General features: G+C 51.2%; 1 protein-coding gene across 1 annotated transcript in view; it reads left to right on the forward strand.

Annotated features, from left to right (window-relative positions):
* Positions 1 to 12,759, forward strand: part of MEGF6 (multiple EGF like domains 6) — an 80,838-nt gene that overhangs the window by 48,529 nt on the left and 19,550 nt on the right. Inside the window, exons 6-16 of the mRNA XM_057382482.1 lie at positions 4,105 to 4,230; positions 4,917 to 5,039; positions 5,650 to 5,772; positions 7,306 to 7,443; positions 8,027 to 8,149; positions 8,894 to 9,016; positions 9,952 to 10,119; positions 10,313 to 10,444; positions 10,536 to 10,664; positions 12,260 to 12,388; positions 12,496 to 12,630. Coding sequence (XP_057238465.1) covers positions 4,105 to 4,230; positions 4,917 to 5,039; positions 5,650 to 5,772; positions 7,306 to 7,443; positions 8,027 to 8,149; positions 8,894 to 9,016; positions 9,952 to 10,119; positions 10,313 to 10,444; positions 10,536 to 10,664; positions 12,260 to 12,388; positions 12,496 to 12,630 — 1,449 coding nt within the window. The remainder of the gene's footprint in view (positions 1 to 4,104; positions 4,231 to 4,916; positions 5,040 to 5,649; positions 5,773 to 7,305; positions 7,444 to 8,026; positions 8,150 to 8,893; positions 9,017 to 9,951; positions 10,120 to 10,312; positions 10,445 to 10,535; positions 10,665 to 12,259; positions 12,389 to 12,495; positions 12,631 to 12,759) is intronic.

The following is a 12,759-nucleotide window of genomic DNA, read 5'->3' on the forward strand; positions in this document are numbered from 1 at the left end:
GGGGCTGTAGGAAGCCCCTGGCAGCCCCAGCGAGAATATTCTGGAGAAAGAAAAGAGCCCTTTGCAGTCAAGTTTCCAGTTAAGGGCTGTCAGATCCTGGATCTAATTCTTTAAATGTTTTCTGGTCCCCACAAAACCCACAAAGGCTCTGATGATGAATTGGGGGCGTGGAGTTGGATCTCCAGAATTCCCCCACGATGTGCCGGCGTGGCCAAGGCAGCTTTCCAGGGTTAGCTGGTACCTGGGGCTGTGACTCAGGAGAGCACCAAAATGGCTCAAAACCACCTTCCTGTGCCCAGCTCTCACTCAACCACTTATTTGAGGGATTTTTGAGGGAACTCCTTTGTGCAGGATCCTTCTGTTGTGTCTTTGTTCAAATCGCTGCCGAGAGAGGCAGAGAAGGAGCAGCCGCTTCCACTGCGAGTGAAACAGAACAAAGAGAGGCCTTGGGCGTCCTGAAATTACCTCTTTCTTTATCAGAACCACATGGGCAGGAGGCAGGAAGCTGACATCTCCAGGTCCTTCTCTGCTGTTTCAGCAGAGGGGTTTGATGGGAGCCAATTGCTTTTTCTGGCCCGTGGAGCCGGAGAGATGGTCTGGATTAACACACAACATGTTTCTGGAAGTTGTCTGAGGTTGGGATAAATCAGTTTGGGATTACACSACGGGTCCCCATTTATATTAGGAGAACTTCAAATGAAGAGATCTCAGCTGTAGGGGTGACAGAATGAACAGAAGGGCCGTGCCAGGAGGTTTGTGTGGGCTTGAGCTGWGTGTGCAGGGACTCAGCGACCACGTGTGCCTGGTGGGGCTTTTCATTTTGCAGACAGCTCACACATTTTAGGGAATTTGACCTTTTCTTTGCCCAGTCACACATTTTTCAGCCWTTTCTTAGAATCCATGGGGTTTGTGTGACGCTGCAGAAGGAACATCGTGCTCAGTTCTGGTTACAGCTGCTCACAGTTGCTCTTTGGGTATCAACTCCCTGCTTCTGGTGGYAAATCACTTGGATCTGAAGGAAAGGGACAGAGAGGAGAGAGGAGAAGTCAGAAGAGGAGAAGTCAGAGGAGGGTGAGAAGTCAGAAGAGAGAGTAGAACTCAGAAGGGCAGCTGGAGGATGMAGAAATCAGATATTAAATCAACTCCTGTGTTAGGCTGCTGCTGCACAGACCCATTTCTCGTGTGCATTCAGCAGCAAAAACCTCCTTTCCATCCCTCTTTATCCATTTCCCGGGTCTGAGAGGGTCAGGATGAGGGAACAGCATCTCCAGCAGCCCTACAGACAGCGGGGCTRGAAGGAGCGTCCCTCTCTCGCAGACACTGAAATATCATCTGTGGAAAATCTGTCTGAGCTGTAATTACAAAAATCTGTGTGATGTACAGGATGACACTGGATTTGGCAGCCTGGCCGTAGAAATGTTAAGCTCGGCAGAGCATCTGGGAATGGAAATATTTTTAGAGTGGTTCTGTAAACAGAATAAAAACCCCGAGCAGTAATTAAGGCCAGCAGCGAGGTCTGCTGGCTGTGACTCTGCGAGGAGCCAGCTAAGGAGACCCAGCCTCACACAGGCTCTTTCTCCTGAAATCTTGCATGGAAGAACCCAGACTTTTAAGTTTTTTTGATTGTCTTGTAAGAGTTTGCRAAGAGGCCGTTATTTAGACTTCAAATTCATCTGAAAAACTGCATCCTGGGAGGTTATTTYAGACCTAAGATGCATTGGCTTGTTCCATGTTGGCCCAGTGCTTTTCCCAGATGAAGGAATGTTTTGGCAGGCATCAACATTGTTAGACTTTTAATTTTTTTTTTTTTTTAAAGAGCTCTCCAGCAAGCACATTATTTATGGCTATTTTTGAATATATGTTATTAAACACTTTAATATATTGGAATATCTTTGAATGACCACCCATCTTTGCTAGAGCTTGAGCAGTGTAACTCTGACCCAGAGCTTTTCAGGAACGTTGAGTATTTCTGTCGTTTCCTTCCAAATGGATTAAAGGAAACAATGCCAGCACAACTAACATAAACCCTAAATTCTTGCTCCAATCTTATGTTGTGTATGGCAAAATCTCGACCCTGTCAAGTTGCTTTTATTCCCCCAAACGTTGTTTAGTTAATTAGAGGCATAAAATGAGAACTTGGGGTTTTTTTAATATTTGGAACGAGAGTGATCCACAGCTCTGAGTTAAAGCATATTTTTTGCAGGGGAACTGTGTGCAGAAAAAAAGAAAATATATAATTTTTTCCCTTTATTTGCATCCTGAGCCAAATATTTGTTTTCAGCAATGTACAAGAGCGAGGACCCCRCTTGCCTTTGGATTCAGAGGAGTGTTACAGCAGAGACTTCTGCTGGCAGCTGCTTTTTGGGCTCTCCTGCTTCCAAAGCTCTGGAGGGCACCGTGATCACCTGAAGTATTAGCCTGGGCAGAGATGGCTTTCATTAGAGATATTTTTAGCTTTCCTATACGATTCCTCAGRGCCAGCACATTCATTAGTTTATTCTGGAGCTTGAAAAATAGGTCAGAAATGTGTGAGACCACAACTCGTTGTTCTGTTCCGCTTAGGAGAGCCAGGGCTGGGTTTCCATCCTGGGGTTGAGCCGTGACCCAGTGGGTTGTGACACTTTGGTGGCTCCTGGGAGACAAAGCAGACTTTAAAGGCCAATTTYYCRATTYCCATAAGRGWCAGYTCTCTTTGGAGAAGCTCCTTGGAGACAGAACTGACTTTAAAGGCCAATTTCCCAATTTCCATAAGGGACAGCTCTCTTTGGAGAAGCTCAGTGCGTAAAGGAGTGGTTGAGGTAACTCAGGAGACATCCCATGGTCCAAGAGGGGGCTTTGATCATTTTGGATGCTGTCATTCCCCCATGAGGGCTCATCTACCAGAGCCCATGAATGCAGCTCCACAAAGTCCTTCCCTGCTTTGTTTCCCAGCTCAAATCCCTCCTGGATCCACGGTCAGTGGTCCTGGAGAGCTGCAGTAAAAAAAAGGCATCAGACACCTTCCCCTGGCTGCTTGCAAGGTGCTCACATCCCAATTCACCATCCTGCTYCTCTGCTGCTCCTGCAGGGCATCCCAGATGGCAGAAACAGGCACAGGGAGGAGGAGGAGGCTGTTCCCAGGCTGATTAATGATGGCAGCCTTGTGAGGAACTCACGTGTTGGGTCATGGGGTCTCTTTTGTGCCGTAGCCCAGGCAGAACCTTCTGTTTTTGGGCTGTTTGGAATCCTTCTTGCGCAAGGCCACACAGAAGCGCCGTGACAGGGCCAGGAGCTCCAGTTTGGAAACTCAATTCCCAGTGCTGCCTGTGCTGGGGGTGAGATCAGAGCTCCTGCTGCTCCATCTCCCTGTGCTCTGTTTGTGACACTGCTGGTCATGGCATCAGGGACCCCATGTGCCCCAAGTTCCAAATCTGGTCAGAGCCCTGAGCTGGAGATTTTCACACCTGGTCCAGGTATGGACACACAGGATGCATCTGGGGACGTTTTTATTCCCTAAAGTGACAGCACCTGCTGACCCTCACCCTGTGTGACCCACTGGTGACTTTGGCACACCACAGAGCCAGAAACGCAGTTTTTCGCATCATTTTGTAACAGGAAAACCCAAAAGTGCCTGAGCACAGCTCTCTGAGCAGCAGTTGGCTTGAGCCAACTGTGGCTCTGCAACTGCAGTGCCTGTCCTGGAACAAAAAGATGGGAATTTCAGCAGCAGCACAGAAACCTGGCTGCTGACACGGCGCCCTTCGGAGAGGACGGATGCCTGGCAGGAAACCTGCTGCCCTCCCCTGTAGTGCTGGACRGGACCTAGCTCAGCTCCCCGTGTCCTGGAGTCACCTTCAGGGAGAGTGTGGCACCTCTTACGGTGGGAAAGAACAATTTGGGGTTCCTATCCAACACTTGAAAGATCAGGGTGCCCACCTGGCACGGTGCTGGGTGGCCTCTCCTGCTCTGCCCATGGGTTTTTGAGGCAACATTTCCCATTTAACTCCCTCCTTTCTGGCCATGAACTTGTCACTGAATGCTCTCCAGTGTTAAATCCTCTCTGTGCAAGAGGCTCATCCCGGTGCCACCCCTCTGTGACAAACACCGTGTCCCTTTGCCTCGCAGCTCTGAACTCGTGTGCCCTGAACAACGGCGGCTGTGAGCACGACTGCGTGCAGGTGACACTGGCCCAGCACCGCTGCCAGTGCCGGCACGGCCACCAACTGCACCAGGATGGCAAACACTGCGTCTGTGAGTCCCTGGGGAGCCGTGGGGTGGGGATTTTTAGACACCCAACACGCCAGACTGAGGCATTTCCAGTAAAAACTCTGTGTGTTTTGTTGTCATGGACGTATCCTGTGGCTTAKTCCAAGGGATGGGAAGAGCTGGAGGAGTGTAGCCAACAAAAATGAAATTGTATGAAGGCACAGGCTGCTGTGGGAGCAGAGGGACAGCAGAGTGTGGCAGCGGGGTGGGATCATCTCCTTCTCTGGCTGACCTGCTCCTGGCTCAGGAGGCAGAGGAACTGCAGGGGACAGAACACAAAGTTGAGCTCATTCATAGCCTTTGGCATTCAGGAGGCAGGAAGGAGGGAAGTCCTGAGCCGTGAAGTTGCCAAAGCAAAAGGAAAAACTGGGATATTACAAACAGGTCAGAGACTGGCAAAGCTCTGTGTAGGAGCTCTTGGAGCAAATTGCCAGCTCTGTAATCTCTGCTCTGTAATATGCCTGTGCCAAGCTTCTGCTGGGAGKGTTCTGCCCAGCTCAGTGCCGGCCCTTTGCAGGATCTCACAACGCGTAAATCCCCCCAAACGGACGAGCAGCTAACGGAGCAGCAGCAGCGATTTTCCCAGGCTGCAGATTTCCCTGCTGCTGCCTGCTCTGCTCTCCTGGGATCTGTGAGCAGTGAATGACCGTGGCTTTGTGCTGTGCCCGCAGTGAGGAACCCCTGCRCCGACAGGAACGGGGGCTGCATGCACCGCTGCCACAGCCACCGCGGCCGCGCCCGCTGCGAGTGCCACCCCGGCTACCAGCTGGCCCCAGATGGCAAGGCCTGCCAGGGTAAGTGCCCTGCACACCCCACTGCAGGAAAATCACTGTGTCTCATGGATGAGGGAGGGCTCGGTGTGAGCAGAGCGGAGGGATGAATGCGGCTTCACTCGGATGGCTCAGCTGGTGTCTGCGCAAGAGCGCTGCTGGAGGTGTCTGCAACAACAGACAGCTGCTCCTGGGGAGGTTTAGGCTGGGTTTAGGCTGGGTTTAGGCTGGGCATTAGGGAGTAGTTCTTCCCAGAAGTTCTTCCCAGATCAGGCATTACCCAGGGAGGTGGTGGTGTCATTGTCCCTGGAGGTGTTCAAGGACAGACTGGATGTGGCACTCAGTGTCACGGTCTGGTGACAAGGTGGTGCTGAGTCACAAACTGGACTCGGTGATCTCAAAGGTCTTTTCCAGCCTAAAGTTAATTCTGTGATTCTGTGAAAGCCCCACTTTCATGTGACCCAATCTCCTGGGAAGATTTACAGCAATTCCAAGCTTTTAACTCTGTGTTTGTTGGTCTGGACCCCAATGAATAGCTCAGAATAGAAACCAGTGCACAACTCAAAAACAATAACAATAGTCCCTTTGGATAATATCAATATCCCTTTAGCTGACTGTTTGCTCCCTCTCCCAGATGTGAATGAGTGCCTGACGGGGCTGGCCATGTGTTCCCACCAGTGCCTCAACACCCGGGGCTCCTTCAAGTGCACCTGTAACCCGGGCTACGAGCTGGGGGCGGATGGCAAGCGATGCTACCGTGAGTACCGTGGGCTCAGCAGGACAGGGCAGGGCACACCTGGGCTTCTGCAGGCACAAGTTTGTCACTGTCCTTTGGGAATGGTCAGAGCCAAGCCACAGCAATCTCTGCTGAAGGATTTCACATGTGGTTTTGGGGCTGCTTATACCCCCACCAAGATAAAAAGCTAGGTCTGGTTTTAGAGTCACAGCAAAGCTACTTTAGCTGGTTTAGGCAATTGATTTGGAGCTGTTTGGCAATAAATAAGCCAATCTGTGCTCTTGGGGGCTTTGCTGGACAAGCTCACTCAGCTGCAGATGTGTCACTGGAGGAGGAATCCAGCCAAGTGAAGGGATCACATCTGCTCCCATCAAGGAAAGAAATAAACACTCTGATGCAAGAGTGAGTCCGACTGTCCGTACAGCTTTGTCCAGCTGGTGCACCCCAGCAGGGCCAGGCTGAGCCAGAGCCACCAGCCCTTGACAGATGACAGCCACGGTGGCAGTCCCAGTGCTGGCTGCTGGTGTTACTGGGAGCCAGGAGCTCCACCTGTGCAGCTGCTGGAATTTGCCAAGGGTTTGAGGGCAAAGCTTTGCTGGCCATAAATGTTCTTCAAAGAGAACAATGAGGGGCACCAGGATGATGACGTGAGATTTAAGAGCCTAAGTATGTACACAACTTCCTTCTTAGGGACACAGCTAATCTCACACCATAAGCGTGGACATTGCCCAGGGGTCAGCGAAGCAACCTTTCTACATGAAAAGTGTTTCTCCCTGCCCTTTCTAGCACRTTTCTTTGAAGCAAAACCCTTTCTGTGCTGCTTTAATAAGAAAAAGAAAGAGAGGGATGACAATCACGTTGTGAAATGTGGAATGAGGTCTTCCACTGCGGCACAGCTTTTGTTTTTTGACAAGCACAGATCCATTGGGAAGCATCGAGCTCCCTTCCTTTCATCCTCCTTGGGTCTGAACGCACGAAAAACTCAGCGTTCCTGAAGGCAGAAATTGTTTTCCTGAGGTTCAGCACTGAGTCAAAGCTCCATGAAACAAGTTCCTTTTAGTTTAAGAAAGCTTAATTAACTAGACAAGTTTACAGAAACCTTGCCAAGCTCGGATGATCTATGGCTGCAATTGATGTTTGCGCCGACCAYTTTTGACATGTCAGGAACTAACGATTCTCGCTGTAGGCATCTGGATGTTTCCCTACTTAGCTGTGTTCTGCTGCTCCCATTTCTCCCTGGCACCAGCACAGCTCTGCTCTGAGGCTGAGCCAACTTTTGGTTGGCAGCACATGCTGCTGCTTGGCAGGAACGGGAGAGGTTTCATCCGCAGCCTGTTCATCCCAGAGATTGTCCAGAGCTCCGTCCCTAAGAGGCTGCGTGAGATCCAGAGGTTTCTTTTTATACCCCACTTCCCAGCCCWGCAGTGGCCTCTGTGCTGAGCTATTTCCATCCTTTCCCACTGCAGATCCCCCGTCCTCAGCAGGGATGCAGTGCCAGGAGCTGGCAGGGTACAGATGTGTCCCATGGGATCCTGACCAGGCTGCTTTTTCCAGGGATAGAGATGGAGATTGTGAACAGCTGCGAGGCCAACAATGGGGGCTGTTCCCACGTGTGCCACCACACCAGCTCTGGCCCCGTCTGCACCTGTAACTTTGGTTTTCGGCTGGAAGAGGACCAGAAGTCGTGCACTGGTAAGGAACAGGAAAAGTCCAGACTTTCATTTCCAAGCACATCCCAGGTGAATGGTGAGGATCCCTCTTGGGATTTTAGGTCAGGACCTCTCTTGGCTACTGTGTGTGTGTGAATACAAACAGGGTAAAGAGGATAGAAACCAATGGAAAGTGAGAGGAGATGATATATTACTGCTCTGCTCAAAAACATCCCCAAATCTCCCCTCGAGATATACTTGGACAGCAATTATGGCTTGGACAGCAATTATGACTCCCAAACTAATTATTTTTTTCCCTGATGAAACTGCCCTAAGCAGGAGTCAGCGTTACAGCTGGAATCACCCTGCTTGTGAGGACACGAGACCTGTAACCACAATCTCCAAGTGGGAATCACAGTGCMCTTCCCTCCAGGACTCAGCATTCCTCCCTCCGTGGGGAGGATGATCTGTTAACACAAAACYCCCTGATTTCAGGAGGAWCTCGAGAATCCTGGCTCAGCATTTGGCAGCAGATGAGTCAAAGCTCACCAGGGCTGGTCAGGGAGCAGTTTAACCATTCCTGTCACCACTCTTCAGTGCTTTAACACCCTTTGGTTTTCCTTCAGATATCAACGAGTGTGACACAGGCTCTCAYTGCTGTCAGCAGGACTGCTACAACTACCCTGGGGGCTATGAATGTTCCTGCCAGGCTGGGTACAGGCTCAGCACGGATGGCTGTGCCTGTGATGGTGAGTGCAAACACCAGGGAGCATCTCCCTCTTGTTTGAATTTGTTGTTGCTCTCCTCTGTTTGTTGAGTGCTGGGCAGCTCAGTTCAAACCCCTGCACTAAGCCCAGCTCAAGTGGAGAGGGGCAATGGGATTTTTGAACGCTGCAAGTTCACATCAGGGTGACTCAGAGGGAGCTGGCCCAGGCCTGACCCYGTGAATTCACAAATACCATTGGATTTCCAGCCCCAGAGGCCAACATTGCCCATCACTTTCACCCAAGGGATACAGACAAATAATTCTCTGTATAAATCACAGCCAAGATGGTGACTAATGAAGCTTTTAATTAGGAGAATAAGAAATTGTCCTACCTGGYTGAGAACAGCCAGGTGTTTCTTCCAGTTTCTCCCAGCTCCCACCAGTTTTCCTGCCAGCTTTCTGATGAGTCACTTCCCCAACAGAAAGAATGTGGGGAAAAATCCCCCTGATAATTGTTCTCACTTCCAAAGCTSTCAACAACATTTCCCAGGGGAAGAGCCAGACTCACCCCCCTGTTCCTACACAATTAATGATGGATGGGAACTGAAGCCCAGCACATTTTATGTTGAAACCTTAATCTCTGAGGTGGTTCAACTCCATCTTTAGAGTGGATGGCTTCACGTTTTTAGCAGAGAGGATGCCACCAGCCTATTTCTGCTGCATGGCCAGGTGTGTCTGGACCCCCTGTCCCTGCTCCTGTCCCACTGGGCTGTCCCATGTTTTGTAGATGTGGATGAGTGCTCTGCAAACAACGGTGGCTGTGAACACACGTGTCAGAACCAGCTGGGCTCCTTCCAGTGTGGCTGTGACATTGGGCACAAGCTGGATGAGGACAGAAGGAGCTGCATCTGTAAGTGCCTCATCCAAGCTGCCTTGGGCTGATGCCTTAGGATTTTTAGCTTCTCTATTTTCCTGTATCTGTGTTGTACTTCTCCAGTGCACAACACTGAGCTCCTGTTCTCCCATCTTTGGACAAAGCAATTCCTCTCCAGGCCCCAAACTCAAGGACACCTCAGGGCTCCAAAATATGGAAACAACGGAGAATTGGGGGGAGCAAACTTGGGGGGATTGACATCGTCACCTGAGGGTGGAATTGAAGAATTGGGGCCTGATGTGTTAATAAGACAGAACTTACAAAAGGTGAAGATTTCATGATTTGGTGTTCATTTTTGAGTGTAACCTCAAGAGGAGGCTTTGTCTGCCCTTAATGTCTCTATTGAATTTGGGCTGGACATTTGGTCCCTTCTCTGCCTCCTGTCCCAGCTGGGATCACAGGGACTGGAGCTCCTTAGCCTCACCCACAGCAGCTGAGCAGTGGCAGTGCCTCTCCCCACCCCTGGAAAGCTTTCCCAGACAGGAGCAGTTCTGTTTCAGCCTCATTCACAGCCCAAAGAGGTGCAGGGAKTTTTGGCACAGCAGTGATGGCTCCACGTTAAAGATCCAGAACCCCTTCCACAGCCACCAATCTCTACAATTTTTCCTTATAAGAAATAACAGATTATTTATTTGTAAGCTGTACAGAGGTTTGGAGGTGACATAGCTGGCCTGGGCCCACTCTAGCAAAAAAAAAAACCAAAACAAAACAAAAAAAAAAAAGCAAAACTCTCAACAACTCAGAAAAGGTTTTAGAGGTGTCAAAACACAGCGAGATAAGTACTGCAAACCTGAGATCCACAGAGTTCTGGTTTCCCTTTCCTCCTGCAGAGGTCCTGTCCCACTGTTCCCCTCCCAAAACCTTTGTCACCTTCCCCCATGGCACTGTCACCTCTGTCCCTGCTTYCCCAGCCATCGAGGACACGGTGGAGGCTCTGGACAGCCGGCGYCCCGTCATCCGCCCCATCCCTCACGTGGCCATCCTGCGAGATGAACTCACCCAGCTCCTCAACGACGACTACGAGGACGAGGAGGATGAGATGGAAGCAAGAGGGGAGCACACGCTTTCAGAGAAATTCGGTGGGCATTTTGGAGCAGTGGTCAGTGCCATGCTCTGCTTGGAACTCATTGGGAATGGTGATCCATGCTGGGTTTGTTTGTTCGGTGAACACACAAGATGTGCAGCCTCAGCACGGGAATTTCCCTTCCCCAAATCCCTGGGATGCTGTGGCAGCCTCGGGAGGGTTCTCACCTGTAGTGCCTCTCGTTTCAGTCTGTCTGGAGCACACGTTTGGCCCCGACTGCAGCCTGACCTGCGACGACTGCCAGAACGGAGCCGCCTGCAACGCCGAGGGCAGCGGCTGCCACTGCCCGGCCGGCTGGACCGGYGTGCTCTGCAACCAGAGTGAGTGACAGCTCTGTCCCCTGCTCTGGGGGACAGTGGCCACAGTCCTGTGAGGCCATGGCCAGGCTGACCATCATCTCCTTCTCTCCAGCTTGCCCAGCTGGCACTTTTGGCACCAACTGCAGCCAGATGTGTCAGTGTCAGAATGGTGGCACCTGTGACCCTGCCAGCGGTGCCTGCCGCTGTCCGCCTGGTGTGGCCGGAGAGCTCTGCCAGGACGGTGAGTTCTGCGTCCCCTCACTCTCTTTGTGGTGCTGGGGACCATCCCCAACCTCCTCATCTTCCTCTTCTCATCCTCGTCCTCCTCCTCGTCCTCGTCCTCCACCTCCTTGTCCTCCTCCTTGTCCTCCTCGTCCTTGTCCTCGTCCTCGTCCTCGTCCTCGTCCTCCTCCTCCTCCTCCACCTCCTCCTCCTCCTCCTCGGTGTCATTGTCGTAGCAGAGCATGTGCCATCACTTGACAAATGGCTCTTCTGGCCATCTTGTCCCAGGCCTGGCCCATTGAATTCCCAAATTCCATTTGATTTCCAAATGYCACTCTCAGATGTCCCAGATGTGCTTCTCTGAAGCCTGGAAGTGTTTCCCATGGGATTCCCTAAGCTCATCCCAGTGTAGCTGTTCACTGGCAGCATCTTTCAACCCTCTTGTTGAACCATCTCTGCTCTACCTCACTTCTTCGACTGCTTTGAGTCTTATGTGAAAAAATGTCATTTTAAAAAGGAAAAGGGGTGGTTAAGAGGATTTTATCCCCCAAAACAGCACTTCAGGGGTTSTGCCTTATCTTTGCACTGAACAACCTTTGCAGTCCCTGTTTGCTGCTCAGAGATGACTGGGAGCAGAAATCTCTGTTTCATGGGTCATTCASTGGCACACACAGGAAAGAATGTCAAACCACAATTTCCATGGTAAATTTCCATGGAAACCACGGAGGTATTTTCCACCCAAAGCATTGGAAAGCTGTGACAGCAGCAGTTACCCGAAGTACCCAAAGGTGGTGTCACTGCTGGTGGTGTTTGTTTCTTGCTCCCAAAGGGTTAAAATCTGGGGGCCRTAATCTGAAAACCAGAAAGAGGGAGACAATCAGAGATTCAGACAAAAGGACTTCAGTCACATATTGGGAGCATATGGGAGCTATTACTGAAGGAGGAGAGTGAAGCAGAATGCAAATTAGCACAAGACATACCCCGAGCTCTTCTTTCTGTAGGAAGGAGGGTGATCGAGGGGGACAGAGAGAAAACAGGAAGGTAAAATTAAAATCAACAATCAGAATTGCTCTGTTGTCCCAGGGTGGCATTTCCTCTGCTCTGCACGAGGCACGTGCRGCCAGAGCACTCTGCTGACACAGCCTGTCTGCCATGTGCTTCCAATAGCGAGATCTTCAACAGAACAGAGGAAAAACAATAATTTTATTCACTTAATAGTGCAAATATCCCTGTGGCTTTTCACCAGGAGCAGCCTCGTGGGTTGCTTTCTCACGGAGAGCAGCCTTGACCTCTCGGAGCCCTGTGGGTGGGTTATTTCTATCCCAACCAGCACGATACTGGTCACAGTGAGTGCAGAGCTGATGGGTGCCCTGGAGCAGCAGGGAGAGTGACAGCAAGTGACAACCCCTGTGACACTGCACAGGGGATTTGGAGCTGGTGCAGGGATCGCTCTCAGCTTGGCTGCATCCCTTCCCTCGCTGCATCCCTGGCCTCACACAGCTCCAAATTCCTGTGCGGTTTTCTGCTGCGATTAAAATGACCTGCTGAAATTAAATTTAATTTCTGCYRAAATTAAAATGACCTGCTGAAACYGGCTCACCTTCCCATTACCAGGTTGCCCCAAGGGATTTTTCGGGAAGCACTGCAGGAAAAGGTGCAACTGTGCCAACCGTGGTCACTGCCACCGGATTTACGGAGCCTGCCTGTGYGATCCCGGCTTGTACGGCCGCTACTGCCACTTGGGTATGCCTGTCCTCATCCCTGCTGTTATCCCGGGATTCCAGCCTCTCTGGGAGGAGTTTTCTGTCCCTCACCCTGGCTCCCTGACCAGCTCTCCCCTCTGCCCACAGCGTGCCCCAAGTGGGCGTTTGGAGCTGGTTGCTCGGAGGAGTGTCAGTGCCTGCAGCGCAACTCGCGGGACTGCGACGCCAGGGACGGCTCCTGTCACTGCAAACCCGGCTACCGTGGCCAGCGCTGCGAGCTCAGTGAGTCTGTCACACTGTCACAGGGTCACAGGGTCACAGGGTCACACTGTCAAAGAGTCACAATGTCACACTGTCACAGGGTCACAGGGTCACACTGTCACACTGTCACACTGGCACATGGTCACACTG

Source organism: Malurus melanocephalus, unplaced genomic scaffold (assembly GCF_030028575.1).
Source record: "Malurus melanocephalus ecotype Western Australia unplaced genomic scaffold, MMel_1.1 scaffold_569, whole genome shotgun sequence".
Classification (NCBI taxonomy): Eukaryota; Metazoa; Chordata; class Aves; order Passeriformes; family Maluridae; genus Malurus; species Malurus melanocephalus.